At 23.7% G+C, this 20,155-nt stretch overlaps 1 protein-coding gene across 1 annotated transcript in view; it reads left to right on the plus strand.

The window, feature by feature from the left end:
- Positions 1-20,155, plus strand: part of LOC114122418 (uncharacterized) — a 102,342-nt gene that overhangs the window by 35,430 nt on the left and 46,757 nt on the right. The window contains exon 2 of the mRNA XM_027985074.2: positions 9,145-9,252. Coding sequence (XP_027840875.1) covers positions 9,145-9,252 — 108 coding nt within the window. The remainder of the gene's footprint in view (positions 1-9,144; positions 9,253-20,155) is intronic.

Below are 20,155 nucleotides of genomic sequence, written 5' to 3' on the forward strand. Positions count from 1 at the left end.
AGAAAAAATATACATACCTACTCAAATATTTTTATTTATAAACTATAAAAACAATTTACCAAAATAATTCATTATTCAAATTAAAAACCTTTATTATTATTAACCTTTTTAAAAAGAAACATTTTTTATTACAAAATTAATTTTTTTCTTCAATTTTATAATTATAATTCAACCCTTTTTATAAATTTCATCCAATACAAATGTATAAGAAAAATAAATATTATACTATTCCGGTATCAATCAATTCAAGTGACATTGAATCGAAGCGTATTCCATATTGCTTGTTTAATCTCGTGGGACTATCTGTCAAGAAATTGGACCTATAGAACTTTTGGAAAACCATAATGCGATTTCAAATGCCTGTAGGCAGAAGTTTTAATTTAATTTATGTCATACACCTATTTATCTGCTTCTAAATTATTCAACAGTTATTATTCTCATCACGCCATTATAAAAAATTATAAAGGTTCATAAAATAAATTAAAACTTAATACCAGAACTATAACTATAAAAAATAAAATTAGGAATACATAATATATTACAATTATTTAATAATATGTAACATAACAACAATATAAGAAATAATTTAGCTTTAAATTTTTTTTCAAAATTGTTATGAAATCAAATTGTAACTAAAGACATTTACTACTGTTATTTTTATAATATCAATAAAAAATATATATAAAATATATTATTTTCCTTTTTTTATTTCTTATTTTTATAATTAAAAAATTGTTTTACTATTAGTTTTTTCATTTTTTTTTTTTTTCATAATATAATACACAATAATGAAGCACATTAAAAATTGAATTAGAGTTCATAATATAATATTTATATTATTTCACGCATTGCTTGCGTAGATTAGCGTATTTTTATATTTTTTCAATTTTTATTATGTATTATTCTAAATCCTAAGTATAATCTGTACACTGTTATCCAACTGTAACTCATAAACATCTAATCCAAAATCTATTATAAAAAAAAAAACTTCCTTCATGATTATATTTTAAGATATTTTATATCAAATATTATTTACACTCAAGTTTCTTCGATGATTATTTATACTATAATCAAAATGAAAAAAATATTTATGAATTTTAAATTTATTGTTAATAATTCTATTTTTATCTTTTATTATTAAAAATCAACTGCTTGGCCATTGGTTGATATTTCTTTTATATTTTATTAACTGCATGTAGGGTTACAAAAATTATTATTTAAATGCTACTAAAAATTGGTTTACAAGATGTTATTTGTATTAATTTCAAAGTATGTTTTTGATCATGTTACTGGATGCTTTTGTTTATCTGCATTTCACGAGTAAATGTTTCACTGTAAGCGGAACTCCATAGATTGTAATTCCTATTCTTTCTTATTCATATTCTATTTTTCTTTTTCTATGAATGAGTTGGAAGTATTTCTATTTTCTAGTGATACGTTTATTGACCGGTAGTCACTATTGTATAGTTCCAATTCTATATTTCCGATTTTAAATTGTTTGATAGTATTATTAAAGCTGTAGTTAAATCAATAGCTGATTTTTCGTGCTGAAATGTGTTGGACTGTGGTCATTATAAAAGAATATATTATCTATTAATAACAATTTTTCAGTTTTTCTATTTTTTTTTTTTTTTTTTTTTACTCTCTCGTCTATATGTTCACATCCTCATAATATATAATCGTCAACGACAATAAATGGGTATGAGAGTTGCTTGATTATATTTACTAATTGTTGTTGGTTTGGTGTATATAATATATTATATTGTAAATATTTCTTTTGAATTTATTGTTATTGAAGTTACTTCTAAAGTGGACGTAATGTTTAATATATTGGTTGAGTAAGAATTATATATACTTTTTCCTCTCCTCTGGCTCTTTCTCTTATTGTTTAGATTTTTGTGTGACCTTTGTAGTTTTTTAGGACTCCCATATGGTCAACAGCAAAATCTCTTTCTTGTAGGCATAGGAATAAGTCTTTTCAAGTCATCAATTTTTTTATAAAAGCCATTTATGTTCCATTGTATTATACTGTGTTCAGTGTTAATGGTATTTTATGTAAAATTTTTCATTTTAATTGATTTGCCGTGTAGGTTGTTGTTATATATATTATATAATATGTATATGGGTATGAGTAGGGTATTTGTGCAAGTGAGTGTGCGAGCGAATGAGTGTGTGTGATTATTTAGGTTTAATATATTGCAGTACCAGTGTTGATACTTTCGTTTACCTGCTTATTCATTAATTAGAATAATGAGTTAGATAATCGAGTTAATCGATTTTTCATGCTTTGTGATTAAATGGAAGGTCTTATCTATTCAATAACAACAGATATAACAAGAATTTCTGAGCATTGATATATCCGATGGGTCCGTATTTCCTTGTGTTATATTCCTTTTTTATTGTTATATATATATTTTAATATTGTTTTCGAAAAAGTGTTTGCATGGTTCTAAATATTCACCTATATTTTCTATGAATTTATTAATTTTTGTACAGGATTTAGATTTGAGTTAGGTTAAACGGCACACGCGATCTTAATAACTAAATTCTACGTGTAATTATATAATTTTATTTATTGATTATTTGTTTTTAATAAACTTCATTTTGAAATAATTTTATGAAATAAATTTTTAACTGTATGTCTGTATTTGGTGCATTGTATACCCATTAAATAATAGAAACCTATTTTATATGTGTTTTTGCAATAAATAATTAATTGTAATCATTCGTATTGTTCGTCTGTATGTTTCTAATTTATTTGATGATATTTATCTTCTCTGTAATACAAAGCTATGTAATACAGATTAATAGCGATATGAGATATTATAGGTATTTTAATTTTAACATGAACTAATATATTGCATGCTAATACGTAATTAGTGTATAGTTATTATTTTTTGAAAATATAAGGTCATGTAAAGTACGAAGGTCGTTCAAAATAATTTACATAATATTTTATTGTAAATTGCAATATAAGTAAAATGAAGGTGTAGTATGCTGTCCAAGAGTTATATAAATTGTATAACTTACAAAAACTTTCTGATACTAAATTAAAATATAAATAACAGAAATAAAAAATGTTCATTTTATTGATTTTGTATAGTTAAAATTGTAAAATTCATAAAATACGGTAGCAAAAATGTATTCTAAAATAAATATAAACATCAATAATTCATATTTTTGTTTATATTATGGAAAATTTTATTAATACTAATGTAATTAAACTTATTTTTATAGGTATTGAAATTTCTAAAAAATAAATAATTGCTTATAAACTGTTCTACGGACTAAATATTTCTAGGAAATTAATATGAGAATTGCAATAAAATATAATTAATAAAAATAAACTATAAGTGTACATTAATTTTTTACAGAAAATCAATCATTGTTATTAAAATAAATATAATGTTCCTTTCACAATAATATAAACATCGATATTTTCATATAAATAATTTGTTATTTTTGTTGAGAAAGATAAATTTTATTTTAATAATTGATTATAAAACCAATTTTAATATTATTTAGATGCAAATTCACTTTAACAATAGTTTAATAAACTATGTCGGTTTTAATAACCGCACTTTGATGGCTTCATTGCTTTTTCTGGATGTTTATTAAACTAAATTTTTTATATTATACAAAATATAGTATTATCTTTATATTTTTTTTTTCTTAATAGTTTTCGAAGGATTAGAATCAACATTTTTTTGATAATTATTTAACAACCATCGTGTAATATTATTCTAACACTGTTAACAGACTAATAATATTATTATACTACTGTGTATACACTTTTAATCACAATCCCGTTATAAACAAGTTAATGAGTACACATACATGTCTTTAAATGTTCATCGAAGTTAATCATAAAAAAAATTTAAATCGCACATATCACGTTTTTCAGAAAGTAATAATTTAATGTTTATATTAAATTTGTTGGTACTAATATGGACCAACACTCCGATGTACCGAAATTGCATACACAATGCTCCGCTTAATGGGAATACAATTTAATAGTATTATTGATGTATTATAATATTATACATTACACATAAGGCACAATAATTATTGTTATTGTGAAATTAAAAAGTAATTCGTTTTCATGTCTACATTCAATATCTAATGGTTAGTGTATATTAGATATTTTTATGACTAAAATCTTAATCAAAACGAATGCGATTTATGTTTGTTTTAACAGACCCCCATGATATATTAATATCGTGTTAGGTATTGAATAAAGTTTTTAATATTTAATAATATTTACGAGTTAAAATATGCTTACATAAAATAGAAATAAATTAAATTAAATTATATCATCACTTATTTATTTCCTTTACATATAATTGTATTACATTTAAATTTAGCGAGTATCAACATTTGTTGGTTTTTATTTTTTAATAAAATACTTAATATTAACTGTTATTTTAACGCACGCTTCTCGTATGATAATATAACACATTTATGAAAATAATGTTTTTTCATTCATTAAAAAAAAAAATAATACTAATACATTTTACACAAACATTTTTTTTCACATAGTAGACCAAACATATAAACCAAAATACACTGCACATTCTGAAAATAAATCATCATAATATTACAATATGAAAAAAAAATAATTTTAAAATTAGTTAAAACAATATAATTGGTAGTTTTTTTTTATTTTACAATGATATTTGCTTTTTTTCAAATTATGAATTAAGAAATTTAAGAAAAAAGACTTTATATATAAAATATTGAGCACGTGCTATTCGTTTATAACACTGAGCAAGTAGCTTAATATTTTCTAGTTTCAATAAATTAAAACATTAAGTAGATAGACTTTTAAAATGTATTATTTAAATGAATGGAGAAAAAATATATTGTTTTATATTATCAAAATTTAAAAATAAATGTATGACTGAGATAAAGACGAAAATGTGCATATTCAAAAATTTGAATTATTTATTCATAATAGTTAAAAAAAAAAAATGAAATCTCCTTATTTTGGTAGCAAATTGTTTTAATAAGATATTATGTTTGTATCTCTCTCTTTCTATCTAAACATTCTAAACACATATAAACAACTACAAGTGTAACCTTTTAACTTGATATAAAATCTAAACTAACTATGGAAAAAAGGTAAATTATAGTTAAAACAATTTAGTAATTACTAATTATCAATAACAATCAAATATTTAAATGTGGTTTTCAATTTATATGAAATTTTGCCTTTGAATGAATTAGTTTTAAAATTATCATTTGTGACCATGGATGTATGAATTAAGGACAACTTAACATATTCATTATGACTTTTCGATTGTTTGCAAATGTTTATAAAGTTATTAAAACTAATAAAATTTTTTTTTCAAATGTTAGTATCTATACTTCTTAACTTTTTGAAAATATTTTTTTTACATAATTTTTTATTATTTAAAAACAATGTTTTTCAATATTATAATTTTTTTAATTCTTTACGTTTTTGATTACAAGTGTTTTTTTTATTTTTTATTCCGAAGCAAAATACTTTTTGGAATATTTCCATGAATAATAATTTAATTTCAAAGAGTAATTAATTAATTATAAGTATTCAAAGTTTTTATAAGTGTTGTAGTTGGACAGGAGTATTATGCAAGATATTCGTCCATTACCCCGTTCATTTAAACTTTAAACTCTTATTACTTAATAATCAATTAACTACTCTTTGAAATTTAATTTTTATTCGAAGAAATATTCCAAAAACAATTTTTTTCTTTTCAATATAAAATTAAAATGTATGGTGTCATTCCAAAAAAGGTAAAATATAAAAAATAATAATGATAAAAAATATTATGAAATATAAATTTATGTAAACAAAATATTATAAAATAAACTAAATATTTTCAAAATAATAAATTTAGACACTTAAATGAATACTTATTTGCTTATCAAATTTGTAATGTGTATAATTTAGCTATTCAGACGTTCAACTTAAAATGTATTGAGCTTTTTTATTTACTACAACTCGTAAAATATGATTATCTGAACAAAAAACTATACACACGTCAATGGTAAAATAATTGAAAATACATTTATGGGTGGGGGGGGCATAAATTTTAACTCTATTTAATTTTTTTAATCAATCAATTTTGTCCATTTTTATAATTCAAAAACAATTAAACTAGAAATATAATATCATAGTAGTATTATATCACTATAGTACTTAATACTTATACTATAACAAAGTACAATATTTCGTTATTTTAAGCATAATAAATTGATTAAAGAAAATAAAATCTTATATTATTTTTGGGTTTTAATAAAATTTTAAGTAATGCATGTATTATCATACAAAATAAATTATTATTACTGCTGGTTGAAAATAAAGGACAAAATTAATTGATAATTAAAACAAAATTTCATAACACATATTATATTTATATATACATGTCATATTATGAATTCATTGGACGCATGCAGATTATCAGATTATGTAGATTTTACGATTTACATGTTAATTGCCATATTCTTGAACTCATTTTCGCTACATAAATAAAATCGAACACAATTAAGCTTTTTATTAATTTCTCCATTTCTTCGATTTATCTGTAAATTTATTTATCAGTACAAATTTCATAAAAATTCCGCGTAACAAAACTCAAGTTATAAAAAATGGTATACACTAAAAACCTCATAGTATATCTTAATTTAAATTTAAACATGCAAACGAACGTAATTTGAAATTATATTATTATTTATTATTCTGTATTTTTATGATATAGTACCTATTTTTATTAAATGATATTTGATTAAGTTTAATTATAATTTAGTTATGTAAAATCGTCCAATATGATCAAAAAAATGAAATACATTTGATCATATTATGTATTGTATATTTTTAAGATTCTAAAAACATTACCTTGAAATATATTTCAATCCATGGTAGAAAATAAAAATTTTAAATATCTAATTTTTATTATAAATGAATACGATACTAAACAAGTATTGGATTAATTATTAACAAAAACAAACAGTGATTTATCTAAACTAAAATACTCCCTTTGTAACATTTTTTTTATTTAAAATATCTTCAATTAAGACATCGTTTTAACTTAAATATTACAATATATTATTGCAAAAGTACAATAATAATATTTTATTTTTTAACAGATAATAAGAGTATAAAAAAATTTTAAATCTTAAAAGTCAAGAATAAATAATATGTATAAATAATTGGAAACATTATGACCACTAACAAATAAATCAACCAATCACATCATAATACATTCCTAAGTAATTAAAATATTTTTGTAGTTATTAAAATTATAAGACACAATATTTAATGATTATTATCTAATCAAATCCACAATATGCATATAATATTATGTTTATAATAATTTAATTTAAAAAATTATTTAACATTTAACTCTATAAAAACTATATATTACATACAATATACATTATACAAATAGATATTCAAATAACTTTAACCTCTAATTTATACAATTATTAACACAAAAACATAAAATCCTGAATTCATACTGAATTATTCTTAATGTGAAACACATTTTAATGAAGTTAAATGTGAAAATATAATTAAATATCAGTAAATTATATTAATATAAAATAATCAATAATATATAAATAAGCAAGTACCTACTGATTATTTATCTAATGAATACTCTAGTAAGGTCAAGAGAACCAATTGTTTTGGTATTCTAGGTTCTCAATTCTATAAATTCAACGGTGATTACCGTTTACGTCAGTAAATTTGTTTTACTTCGGCAGCAAGATATTGAGCATTATTCTTGACTTTTGTAATTTTATTTTTTAATTCATTATATCTAATACATTGATTAAACAAATTCAAATTCAAATGAAACATTACAAACATTATAATTGTTATAAATCTTGAACATGAAATTTAATTATAAAGGTTCAGTACTATTATTTAAGAAAAACATAATATACCTGCTTGATAATACGTATAAAATATTCACTATCAACAATGTTATTCGAGTAGTATATTATTTATAACTACAAACTCATCCTTCATTCCACAAGTTCGACAAAAGTTAACAATATACATATATACATAATGTATACATTATATACTATATAGAGTAATTTATCAAGCACGTTTAGTCCTTTTTTAAGTTGTAATAATGAATTTATTCGAATCCTGATTTTTTGGAGTTTTCAAGTATACATAAATATTAAAATTATTCATACCAATTCAGAACTTTTCTTTGGTGACTGGTAACACAAACTTCAAAGCAATTTTTACTTATTAAAATTTGTATGGTGTAAACAAATGTATATAATATAGTTTTTACATAGCTAAATGCAAAATCATTATTTTAATTCTGCAATTATAAATATACAATTTTAATTAAGAATGGTTAATATTAAATCCTGTAAAAATCATTTCATATTGTGTCTTATATTATGTAATAATCAAAAAAAATATTTAGACATTTCTTAAGTGATGTGTCAATTTATATGTTATACTATAGAAGAGACTCGTGAGCCACCAAATATTATAAATATAATAATGATGATATAATTATAAATATGGAAGAGCCAAAATAAATGTAAAAAAAAAAAAAATCATATTATTATATAATACATATATTCATATTAAAAAAAAATTGTTTATAAAAATGTTAGGTATGATAAGATGCGAGCCGCAAAAGTATATGTGGCAAGCCGCATGCGGCTCGCGAGACGCGGTTTGGCCACCCCTGTTTTATAGTGTCCATATTTAATACTAATGGATAATAATTAGTAAAATAAAAAGTATATGTAATATTTAATCTAATATTTATTATATCAAGTCAATTTTTACGAATTGTACATCGAATTCAAATAATTATAGCCTCCTTAAATTGATAAATTTGAATTAATATTTCTTTAAAAAAATACTATTTTACTTTTATGTCATATGTTTTTCAGTAAATTTAATTATATGGTCAAATTATAATATATTCTATGTCTTACATATCATTATGCATCATTACTTCAAATTATCTTTTTCCACCATGCTCAATTGCTCATGCAACTGGGTTTTAAAATATGTTTTTATTCAAATATTAATGCACACAAATATTTTCCTTGTGCCATAAAAACTATTTGAGAATATTATTATATCCTTTCTTATTTTTGTTTGTTTTTTTTTTTTTACAGATGAAATCGACAACCGTGCTCTACAGATACAATGATATCAGTCGTAAAAACGGTTTTTACAGTCTCAACATAAGACATGCGGCGATTACAGGAGCTATTTACACGTTGGTGAGTATGAATATACACTTAGTTATGGGGTTTTATAGGAAGAAAGATCTATATCAAAATGTGTTGTAGGTACCTTTTTTATGGCAAAGGTTAGGTGTACACCGATTTAAGAAAAAAATTCACCACAATATCTTTTTTTCACTACATAACTCACGTTTTTAGATATAACCAATAACTTGCTTGTATTTTATAAATCCACATCGAGACACTATCACATAATTTACTTTAAGCTTTGATAATCAAAGAAATTATTTAATAGAAAAATACTCTAGTTTTAACGTATTGTCACTTGTTAGTAATTATGTATGTTTATTTTAATGAGTTATATACCCTTAAACCAATCAGTTTAAGGTTAAGTGCAGCTGAATTAAATGATATAATACAAAAAGATAAATAAGCAGTTTATCTATATAAGTATTATGTATCCCACGATGCCATTTATATTATAATATTATGATATATTATAAAACACATTCACGTTTCACCAAACATTTTATCTTAGGTCAACCTTAATACCTTAAGTACCTACAATCAAAATTATATATAAAACTCTGAACTGATGTGTAACGTAATCTCCAGGCGGTTTTCTTTGGATATAAATCTACATAATATTATGTAAACATAGAAACACGTAGTCCTGCAATATACATTTCTTTATAATAATAAATCATATATGTACTATGTAAAACGCAACTGCTTATAATATTTTTTTAATACTCTGGCATTTTACCAACATAGAAGAAAATCTAATGTCATTATGTACTATGAGCAATGTAAAACATTTTAATCCAATTACGTTCTTTCAGAAAAACCATAATAATATTCGCAATAATAAAATTGTCTATACTGTGGTTTTAGGCAGACCACTGATAAATGGTTGTAACATATTATGACATTTTTGTATAGGTACTACAATTAAAATCAATAATATATTAATTGCACAAACTACTTTTTTATTTGTTATCAAATTTTTAACGTTAATTTTTTTTTTGCCATTAATATAACCTATTAAACAATGATCTTTTAAATATACTAAATAGACTCAAGTTTCAATAAGTTCCAAATGAAAAATCTTGTTTGATTCTGAAACTCTAGCGCTAAAATTTGTATAAGTGCCTATAAGAAAATATATTTATTATTTCTTTAAATCGTCGTTATAATACTAGCGAATTGCATATATTACAGATTACTCCGGAATACACAGTATTACATCATAAAATAATAATATTGAAACGGTAACATTAAAACAATATAATTATAACATGAATAAGTAATACAAAATAATTTAACAAAATTATAATTTTGAATTTAAATCGAAATTTATCATACAAAATAATATGAGCATTACTTAAAATGGGATTTTTGTAATGTATAGAGTGAATTAGTATATGTATTGTCACCATACTACATCATATCATTGAGCAATAAAAAATTAAATTAAGTTGTGGGTTGATAACAACTAGATTTAAATTTTAATACGTACCACTGTGGATGTATATTTTTATTAATGTGTTTTGATATACTTCTCTGTTTATAATAAGTAGATGGCAACTGTCTTTTGTTCTTAGTTGATTTTTAACATAAACAATATCTTCATATATTTGACATTATTTATAATTATGGTCGCGATTGTTATTATCTAATATAGTACATATTAATTGAGTGATTCCTTCTGGATTCTGCACCTGCAAAGACAGATTACCCATACTCTATTTTATACAGTCGAGTAAATATCCACATTTTTGGGTATAATATATTATAAACTATGTCAAACATGTATACACGTGTATTTATTATTATCTAAATTGTTAATGTCAAAAACAAAAAAGAGCAACTTTGAGCAACATTTTTAGAGTTCAGTGGGGACTATTTACGATTTTTTATGTATTAAAACCAATTTCCCAATTTCTTCAACTTACTTTAATCAAGTGATATAATGCTCTTCCATCTCCCTTAAGACTATTATCACCGATATGCTTACTTGAAGTTAAACGGTATGATACTTAATATTAATCTATAATTTTAAAAACGTTGTAACTGAATAATATACATGGAGAATTTTTGTTTTAAACTATTTTGAAAGAATCTCTAGAAAAAAATATCCAGCCCAATTACTCATTTAAGCTTATAATGACTGTTACACATCGTAAATACAAAATAAGACGAGTAATTGTTTTGTTTTTGTTTTATTCAGTTGATTATCGACATTTTTAGAAGGTTGAAATTTTATATTTTAATAGGATAAATGGTGAGTTTTCACTTTAATTTCATTCCAGTAATTATACGCGTAGCTTGTAGGATTGGTGGTATTATACTGTCTTAGAAATATACCTTTATGCATATAACTATTACCAGAATGTAATGAACATAATGATGAAAACACTGTTGACCGAATGATTTATGATTCAAATGTAATTATCTTCATTAATAAACTTAAAATCAACTAAAATATTTAATCCTTTGAACGGCAAATAGCCAAATGACCATTTATATTGCTTCCCCATAAAATATGAGTATCTATATTTATACCCATGTTACGTATGGTCTATCCTACCCATTATTGAAAAAATATAACAATCAATTCAAATATACAGTCGATACAAGATTACAGTAAGATGTTCACAGTATAAATTCTACTCTCCTGATATACCATATGTTGGAATCTTTTTTTGCTATACATATCTCAACTCAAAATAATGTTGTATTATTAACATATATATATATTAAAATTTTGAACATAAAAGCAGTTACGTAAATAACATTATTTGAACAACAATATATTCTGAGTGGAATTCACTATACTTCACACTACTTAAGTGTTTGTATAGTAGGTATTTACAATTTTAAATACTTACAAAAATGAAATGTACTTGCTGAATATTCAGATGTTTGAAATTCTATGGATGTGTTAGAATGTAAAAATCTTTAAAACTGAAGTTATAAAAATGGTAAAATCAATTATAGCTATAACGTTATTGAGACTTTGTATGTTATTTATGATATTGGTCTTTAATTGTCACTTCTTAATAATACAAATGTTGTGTTAAAATGTCAGTTAATTAATAATTAAAATAAAAGACTCCATAAGCTTATAAAATTCCAATTGTAATTCCTTATAGATTTTTTTGATCAAAAAAAATAAAATTATTTCTCCATACTTTTCGACGTATTTAGATCATAGACTTTTATACCTAACAGTTTATTTTTCTTCAATTTGATTTAAAAATAATTTCACGTTAAAAAAAATACTGTACATAATAATAATATGATATGAAAAAACAATACTCCATAATTGTATTTATAAATATATTTATAACATCATATTATCTGTAGTTGAGAAATGTATTTTCATTTCATTCAGTTGAAGTGATCACAAAATGATATATATATATATATATGACGTATCTATAAGAAAAGAGTAGACAAAATTCGTAAGGCTATACATATAACGAAAAAACCATTTGCCAAAGTGTAATAGGTTTCCGTTGAGATTGGGAATCAAATAAATTCTATGAACGCTTATCATCAATACAGGCAGACCCTCTTTTATACATATTTCCTGTGGATCTGACCACGCAATACAAAGACTTTATAATTGGATCCCCTCTACACCCCACATTATTTTATACATCAACCACCTCATCATAATTTTCCATCATCGATTTATAAAACATAAAAAGGTATTTACTATTAAAAAAAAAAAAAAAAATTAAAAATACACAATATTCACATAACTATTTATAACATAGGTACTTCACATTCATTATGTTGTACAATATACAAATAAATGTAAGCATATAATATTTTAAACATTGAATAATAATTATACATATGTGTTATAGTTATACATTAAACAGTGTGATTTTTTTAACTGTCAATAATCATCATTATCTCAAAAACTATTAACGTTTTTGAAAAAAAACATTCTTACATAATATTAAAACCAGAGAATTTAAATTGAGACATAAAAGTTGTTTTTTATAACTTTTTAGAACTTAGGGAAACATAATTAAAATAATGGAAAGCCAATCTCAAGTATACTTTACAACAAATTCAAATCTATTTTCAGAATTATTAACCCTTCACTAGATCAATCGATATATTATCAATTTATTGCATATACCACATCTAAACGCATACATGTTGCTAATGTTTTAGATAATTAACAGAATACCATCACTTACAATTCCCTGAACCATTTGCCAAATTTTAATAATACCCGATTTACTTAATTTATTTATTTATTTAAATTATAAAATCGTTAGAAACAGACATAGGTTGTACCATTTCATCTCAAATATAAAATATATAAAATTAATAGTGAGTAATAATATAGGAAAATTATATCCAAAAAGTTATTCTTAAACATATAATTTATTAAATTATTATATTGTTATGGATATTATTTTCTAAAATATTAAAAATTTAATTAGTTTTAAAATATGTCAACCAAAGAAAGATTTCTTTTCAATAATAATCTATTGTTCCTTTGTTTCATTAAAGTCATTGAGAATTCCTTTATAAGCAAGTCACAAAATAGAATATATTAAAAATAAGTAAAATAAAATAGTATTATCAAAGTAAAAAAAAAAAAAATAAAAATAAATGCTAATTGTATAATCAAGAAAATATCAAAATGAACAAAGGTTGTCTATTAGTTATTGATTCAAGTATAAGTAAATTTACAGTTTGAATTCAGAAAAACAGAGTTCTTCTAATATTTTTTGTTAAATTTAAAAGCATTGTCAATTATTAAAGTTTTCATTAAACTCATAATCATATATACATTATTTTTATAATAATTATTTTGAAGAAGTCTGTTGAGTAATATATTTAGTACCTACCATTAATATGATACTATTTAGCATTTTTTGAATATAACTTTTTAATTTTAATTTAAAAAAATATCTAAATGCATATACATAAAAAAAAAACGTTATTGAGTAAATAAATGACAATTGATCAAAAATATTGTTTTAATCATTTATAAATAATTTTAAAAGGAAAACTTAATTTCCAAAAAATAATAACTACCAAATAATTACAATTTTAAAACAGATTATGGATCGTATTAAAGTAGTACTTTGAATTGTTATCTATAAACTTTATACCAAGCAGCTACACACTTTCCGATCGGTCTTTCAGTTATGCCGGAACAGACCACCGAAGTCTTACCAGCAGAACTGTATCAGCCTCAACGGGTTAATATTTCAGTCTTTTTTCATTGTCTTAGCCAATTTAACCTTACAACATATTTTATTTATATTTTATATTCCATCGTTGCCATCGGATTGATAGGTTGGTGAATATAATATTAAATGTAGATTAAATTTTATCGCATTTTTGTTGAAGGGCGCATAGCCAATATTACATATTATAATATACGCTGAATATACATGAGAGAGCATGTCTCGGCATAATATTCATAATTTCATTTAAACCAAGGCTAATTTAAAATTTGTAATAATTAACCATCGGAACAAAATATATGAATTATCTATAAGTAAATTTACAATTTACTATTTTTACTATATATTATGCAAATGTAAACTAAATAAAAATATTATAGTACACAGCATAGGGCGCGTTACTTCGTTCTTTTAAAAAATCATAACGCAAAAAAGAATCGGCAGTATCGAATTAATTTTTTTTTCTGTATAAAAAAGTAAATTTAAAGTTTTATTTCATTGGGTGTTAAAAACAATATCCTTAAGTAGTAAGTAGCCATCGCAACCGTCCTCGTCAATTCACTTAGATAGGCGAATTTTTTAATTTCTGTCCACTTTTTCAGCAATATCTTTGAATGTGTTGAGAAAAGTACCACGAAAATTGCCCTTTAGCTGATAATGGGCCTTTGAATGATTCGAGTAACCCAAAATTTTAAGGTTAGAAATAGTTGCAGGGGGCTAAACTGGCGATCGTACTCACCATAGGGAAATGAGTCGTTCTAGAAAATTTTCTTGCTAGAGATTCATGGAAATTCGTACCGTGTAAGCCGTCATACCATTCAGTTGGAACTACACATCAATTTCTTCGAGTTTGAGTAGAAAAAACTCTTCAATCATACTTATACAACGTTCATAATTCACTGTGTAACTGTCATTTCATCCTCTTCAAAAATATTAGTACCAATAATGCCGATTCTGTACTACAGTATTGATTTTTATTAATATCAATGTCTACAAACAATATGCATTATAAATGAATATATATACATATATTATTTTTATTTTTGAATAAAATAAGTTTGTTGACTAAAATATTATAATAGTGTGTAATAATCATGAGAATCGATATCGGTGAAAATACATTGGTTATTTATAGTGTCATGTCGAATAGTGATCGTGATCTAATGGAAAATTCAATTAAAAAAAATAAATGTATTTTTTAAAACCGTTTATTTCTAATTTCATTTCATTCGTATTATTACAAAAATCTTAATACGCAATATTCTAATAAACTAATAGAGAAAGTGCGTATTTATTTCTTACTTGAAAGATGAATTTTCATTTTTAAGAGATACTAACATAATCAAAAATTATTTTAGTCAAGAGAAAATATATTTATAGAATACAATAAAAAAATTGAATGCTTTGATAAACTATAAAAATTCATAAATCATGTATTATAACACATAATATATTAAGTATACATAATAGATGTAAAGTATATTTAATATATTTCTACAAGAATTTGTTTGTATCTACATTACCTTAGAATTATAATTAATCTTAAATAAACTTAGTGATCCAATACTTTTAACTTTAAATTTTCTATTTTAAATGTTTGGATTCGCATAAAAATCCAAGTATTATTACATCTCATTGAAGATACCATAGCATTAGCAAACCAAATAACAAGAAAAAATTATTTGTGTATGTCTATTTTATACAACATCGGTTTTAAATGATATATTATAAAATTGATTATCGGTCATTCGCTTATTATTGAATTAAAATAATATGTATTACAATGCCATATTTCAGCTTCTTTATTTTTCAAAAACTGTAAACTTATAACTGACAACTGTTATAACAGAATATAAGCATTTAAACTGGGCATTAATTATTGACCAGTTTAAATCGAATGGTGCCGATGTTTACATACCTATTTCTTAAACTAATATCCTTGTGTGTTTTAAAATTATTCTATCGAACCATTGAGTGTAAACAATAAATCCACTAATCTAATATACATGATTGGCTCGTAATCCTCGGTAAACAGGCATATCGTCGAACCGGAAGTAATACTGGTCACAAACATACATGTATACTATTGCGAAAAACCCATTTCGTCGTTATAGAACTCGTCAACTGTGACGCGGAAACCATTCACCATACAAGTATGAAGTGAATAAAACGGTCGGCTTCCACTGTTTTTCCATCAAGATTAAACAACGGAATATATTGCGTAAACTATATTATGGACGGTGATCGTGGTATAACGTCAGGTAACTACCTCGACCACGGTTTTAATTCAGTAACCGAGATCCGCATTGTACACGGTATACTCGGGAGTGCTGGTGATAACTACGATATTTTCCATCATCGGCCATTATTAATAGAAGAAGGTTCTGTTCTACCGATCGTTCTCTTTCCGACACGCCGTCCAATTTTAAACGATTCTTGATTAAACCATGCCCGTGAGTGTTTATTATTAATGGTGATATTGTACATTACTTGGAGTAACCAAATCCCGATGGAACAAGTCTTGTATCATACTTACTAAGGTATTTATAATCAACGGTATATTATTTGCAATATCAGTGGTGCGCCCGCAATGGAGGACTTTGGAGATAAAGCATTTTTAGTGTATTGGTTTATTAGAAATATATATTATATTACATTGATTTTTTTATTTAGTTAATTATTATGATTTGTATTAGATAGCAATCAATACAATAATACCTAATAATTAAATAAGAGGATACAAGTTAGCAGATCAAGGTAAAGACATACATAATTCCACTTATATTATTCGCGTGTTTTTTGTAGTGATAACAGTTATTTATACGCTTTTAAAACCGTTATTGGTATATTAATAACAATGTATTATTAGATACATTTGAAGATTCCAAGTCAAAACTTGGTAAAATAACCATGTAACGTGCTAAATCACGATTTTAAGAACCATACCATATTTCATATGGTATATTATATAAATACAAAATATAATTGTGGATTATCGTCGTTTTGCTTATTGTATTGACGTATTTATTATAATAATGTAACGTTATATCCATACTTTATATACTACATAATATAAGTTTAAAAACCTAAGTTAAACTAAAGATGGATAGTCCCGTTATATTATGTCCATTGGTGTTCAATAGATATATAATCTTATATTATAATGTACAATTGAATAAAATATATATGGTTTAAAAATTGAAAAGAAAAAATTTTAAAAAAGTTTGATCATGAAATCTTGTAAATATGTACCTTTTTTATACCTTGTATAAAAAATATCTGCAGTAACTACAGTTATATATATTATAAAAAATACTTTTATAAATATTATATTATTAATAGGTACTATAAACAAGTTTAATAACGAAAATAAAACAGTGACTTACTTATTTTAGATAATTAATTAACACCTAATAGTTAATACATAAGAATTAAGCTAAGATCATAATTAAGGTTAAACAATGATTATATTATGTTTGTATTTAAAAATAAAATGAAAAATATTTTCATATAAAATAGTACCACTTGGTTACTTTTGGGACCTAAATTAATGTATGTTCTTGAAAAACAGTCAATAATCGTTATCAAATAATATTATTTCTAAACATCAGAATATAATACAAACTATGATGTTTTAAATTTCAGTATGAACTTTTAAAGTTAGTGAATAACTATACTTAATAATAAATTAACTATGGTAAAATGTAACTTTATCTTATTCTAAGATATGATTAAATTTAACTCGATTTAAATAAAAATAAGAAAAATAGTTAAACATTTTTTAATCCATAATAATTTAACATTTCAATTGATTATTCTGTTTATAGGAAATCGAGAATGGGGTAAGTACAGGTTTTCCCTTATAGTGTATAATCTACATCATCGTAGTTGTTAAGTCGATACACGAAATACAGACCGGACATAATCCGGAGTATGGTCATTATCTCCAATTCGAAAATAACCCATGGCCAGTAATAGCAGTTACTACCTTCCTAGTCATATCCTTTTAATCGCCTTTTGCAATAATCAGGAGTTGCGAGTATATCGGCTGTGGGCTAGTACGCCAGTTTATTTGGCACACAAGGTGAAGTTGTTAGTTTTTATAGGTATCAAAATTAATTTGTAACAACAAATGTATGGAATTGAAATGACAATTAAATAAAATACTTAGAATATTTTTTATTATGCAACATTTAGAAGATTAAGCCATTAAAAATATTATTGAATAATAAGTATAACATAGGGTAAGACTTTTCTACCATTTAATATAATAATAAAACTTGAAATATCTCAAAATAGTATAGGTATTATATAAGTACAGAACATAATATTATATTAGAATTTAATTTGATTTGGTTTAAAATGTTTAAATAACTACCCCCTGCAATAGTGTACAATTAATAATAATTAATATTCAATATAAATATCAGAATAAAGAAACGGAATATTTTATCATAGTGACTACCATGATTCCCATAATACACTTTGGCTAATACGTATCTGTATCATTTGTTGTATTGTATAAAACAATATACATTAAATATATACTATATATTACACATCATATAATGATTGCTACACCATAAATACATTTTTATCATTCAAATGTATATTCATTCCACACTTTATTAACCACAAGAAAAACACTCTGTGCTTTGAGTGTATATGCATTCGATCAACAGTTGTCGTATTTAAATCTCAATATTGTATTCCTTTGTGAAATAAACTACTATATGATGACAATTAAATTTCAATGATAAACATAAATCATAGTTAACAAAATTAGTTCAACTAGTTGACTCGGTTAAATTAGATCTAAATGTGACTACTCTTGTGTCCAAAACTTAATGTATTGTATGCATCTCATAACTCTCTCTAAAAGTTAATTTAAACAGTCAACATAAGACTTAATTTTCTAAATAAAACATATTCCCGAACCATCGCATACGAGTATATCAAAATATATAATCATCTTGATTATTGAACTTCACTCTTTATAATAGACGTATCCTGATTCAAGAATAATTTATTTTTTTTTAAAAAAAGGAAACTATCTATATTAACATTAAATTAGTAAAAACAATTATGTACACGTACACCTTCTTACATAAATGTGCACAATATTACATATACCATTAATCTACACGTGTAATAAAATATACAACAAACAGTAGAAAATTAGTAAGAACGTATTAACCAGACAAATAATACCACCATAAAAGTGGACCATATAAGAGACCATCACACTACGGATCATTTAATACGAACATGGCGTCAGACACGACCATCGACATTTCCGTATTGCACATCATAAAAACCAAAAAGTATATTATTCTGTCGTTCATGCTCAAATATAATAAACATATTGTATAATATATTTTAACTGCTCACACATTTTTTTAAAATTACGATTAATACCCCGGGACCAATATTATATTTTGTTCAAATACAATGCTTATATTGTTTTATCAAGGTTAGGTTACCATTAACAAGTGTATAATTTATGTGTCGTTATTTATCCGAGTAGATATTTCAATTCTACCTAATAGCGTACATGAGAAATTATAATATGGCCGTGTAATTTAGTAATCCAATAATAAAATCCAAAGTAAAAATATTTATCGCTAATATCATTGAATCCCTATCTATTCTGTGTAGCTTTTGATGAAATCATACTGCACTATAATTATACACAAAACGATTGTCCATGGCTA

Source organism: Aphis gossypii, chromosome 2, assembly GCF_020184175.1.
Source record: "Aphis gossypii isolate Hap1 chromosome 2, ASM2018417v2, whole genome shotgun sequence".
NCBI lineage: Eukaryota > Metazoa > Arthropoda > Insecta > Hemiptera > Aphididae > Aphis > Aphis gossypii.